General features: G+C 39.0%; 1 protein-coding gene across 1 annotated transcript; it reads left to right on the top strand.

The window, feature by feature from the left end:
- The first annotated feature begins 230 nt into the window (after positions 1 to 230).
- Positions 231 to 1172, top strand: LOC102823525 (olfactory receptor 2W3-like). Its single transcript, XM_006872870.1, has one exon. The coding sequence runs from the start codon at positions 231 to 233 to the stop codon at positions 1170 to 1172; it is 942 nt and encodes a 313-aa protein (XP_006872932.1).
- Positions 1173 to 1658: the final 486 nt, after the last annotated feature.

Below are 1658 nucleotides of genomic sequence, written 5' to 3'. Positions count from 1 at the left end.
CTTGCTTGATGTTCAAAAATAAATGAAAGAAACCAATCAAAAGAGATCATTCTTCTTAAAATATAAAATTGGTATCTCCAACAGCATTTTGAAATTTTATATAATTATTTTGCATGTTTATTTGATATTACCTTTGTCTCCCTGATGATTCCTTAGGTTTCTTCATTAAGAACATGGGATGTTCCTATCTACTTCCCTGCAGGCTTGTACTATATTGATTATCCACTACCATGAGGAACCAGAGCTGCCAGGAACTGTTCATCTTGTTGGGTTTCTCAGACAGACCCAGGCTAGAGCAGATTCTCTTTGTGTTTGTCCTCATCTTCTATCTTGTGACCTTAGTGGGCAACATCATCATTATCTTGGTCTCACGCCTGGATCCCAGTCTTCACACACCCATGTACTTCTTCCTTACTAACTTGTCCTTCCTAGATCTCTGCTTTACCTCCAGTTCCATCCCCCAGCTGCTTTTCAACTTGGGCGGCCCAGACAAGACCATCAGTTATACAGGTTGTGCCATCCAACTTTTCATATTCCTGGGAGCGGGAGGCACTGAATGTGTCCTCTTGGCAGTCATGGCTTATGACCGCTTCACTGCAATCTGCAAGCCCCTTCACTATTCTGTCATAATGCACTCTCAGCTTTGTTGGACATTGGTGTCTGTGGCTTGGGGGGTTGGGCTCCTCAACTCTCTGATTATGTCTCCAGTGACCATGAAGCTGCCACGATGTGGGAGATGTAGGGTGAAGCATTTTCTATGTGAGATGCCAGCTCTGATAAAAATTGCCTGTGTAGACACAGTAGCTGTGGAGAGCACTGTTTTCATCTTATCAATAGTAATTGTTCTGGTGCCCTTGTCTCTTATCCTCATCTCTTACAGCTACATTGTCCTAGCTGTACTAAGAATCAAGTCGGCTGCAGGAAGAAGGAAGGCTTTCAACACATGTGGGTCCCATCTCACTGTGGTGTCCTTGTTTTATGGGAATATTATTTACATGTATATGCAACCAGGTAATAATTCTTCTCAGGACCAAGGGAAATTCCTAACCCTCTTCTACAACTTGGTGACCCCCATGTTAAACCCTATTATCTACACACTGAGAAACAAGGATGTAAAGGGTGCACTGAAGAGGCTTGTGTTTAAAAAATCAGGTGACAGTAACTTTTCTTAAGGTTGCTACTTCAGTTTATTTAATAGAAATCATTCCTGAAGTAAAAATTTAAATTTCACTTAAATATTTCTACCTACTAAAAAGTACCTCCAGGAGTGAGACTTGAGAAAAAGCATTTTAGAGTCCCAAATATGGTGCTAATGATTAGCCTGATTATAGATCAAATTTAATTTGTGTAACAACTAGTCTGACATGTCAAAACATCTTTTGTCCTCCTTTCCCAGTTGGCCATATCTAAGTAAAATCCAACAAGACCATGAATTGATATTTCAATGTTGTACATTAAGATAAATTATGACTTAATAAAATCATGTGATGATCTTGTTTTTTATTGATACTTTGTATTATTGTCATTTTATCATTTAATTGAGCCAATGGAGTATGAAAGTATTTACAACATCTGTCTCTCTCATACATAGAGAGAAAGAGGTATATTGATAAAATATCATCATTATCTGGTGAGAGAGAGCTGTGGCCTAGTTGACA

This window comes from Chrysochloris asiatica, unplaced genomic scaffold (genome assembly GCF_000296735.1).
Source record: "Chrysochloris asiatica unplaced genomic scaffold, ChrAsi1.0 scaffold00213, whole genome shotgun sequence".
Classification (NCBI taxonomy): Eukaryota; Metazoa; Chordata; class Mammalia; order Afrosoricida; family Chrysochloridae; genus Chrysochloris; species Chrysochloris asiatica.
Note: the sequence above shows the minus strand (reverse complement) of the source record. Positions and strands in the feature narration are given on the sequence as shown.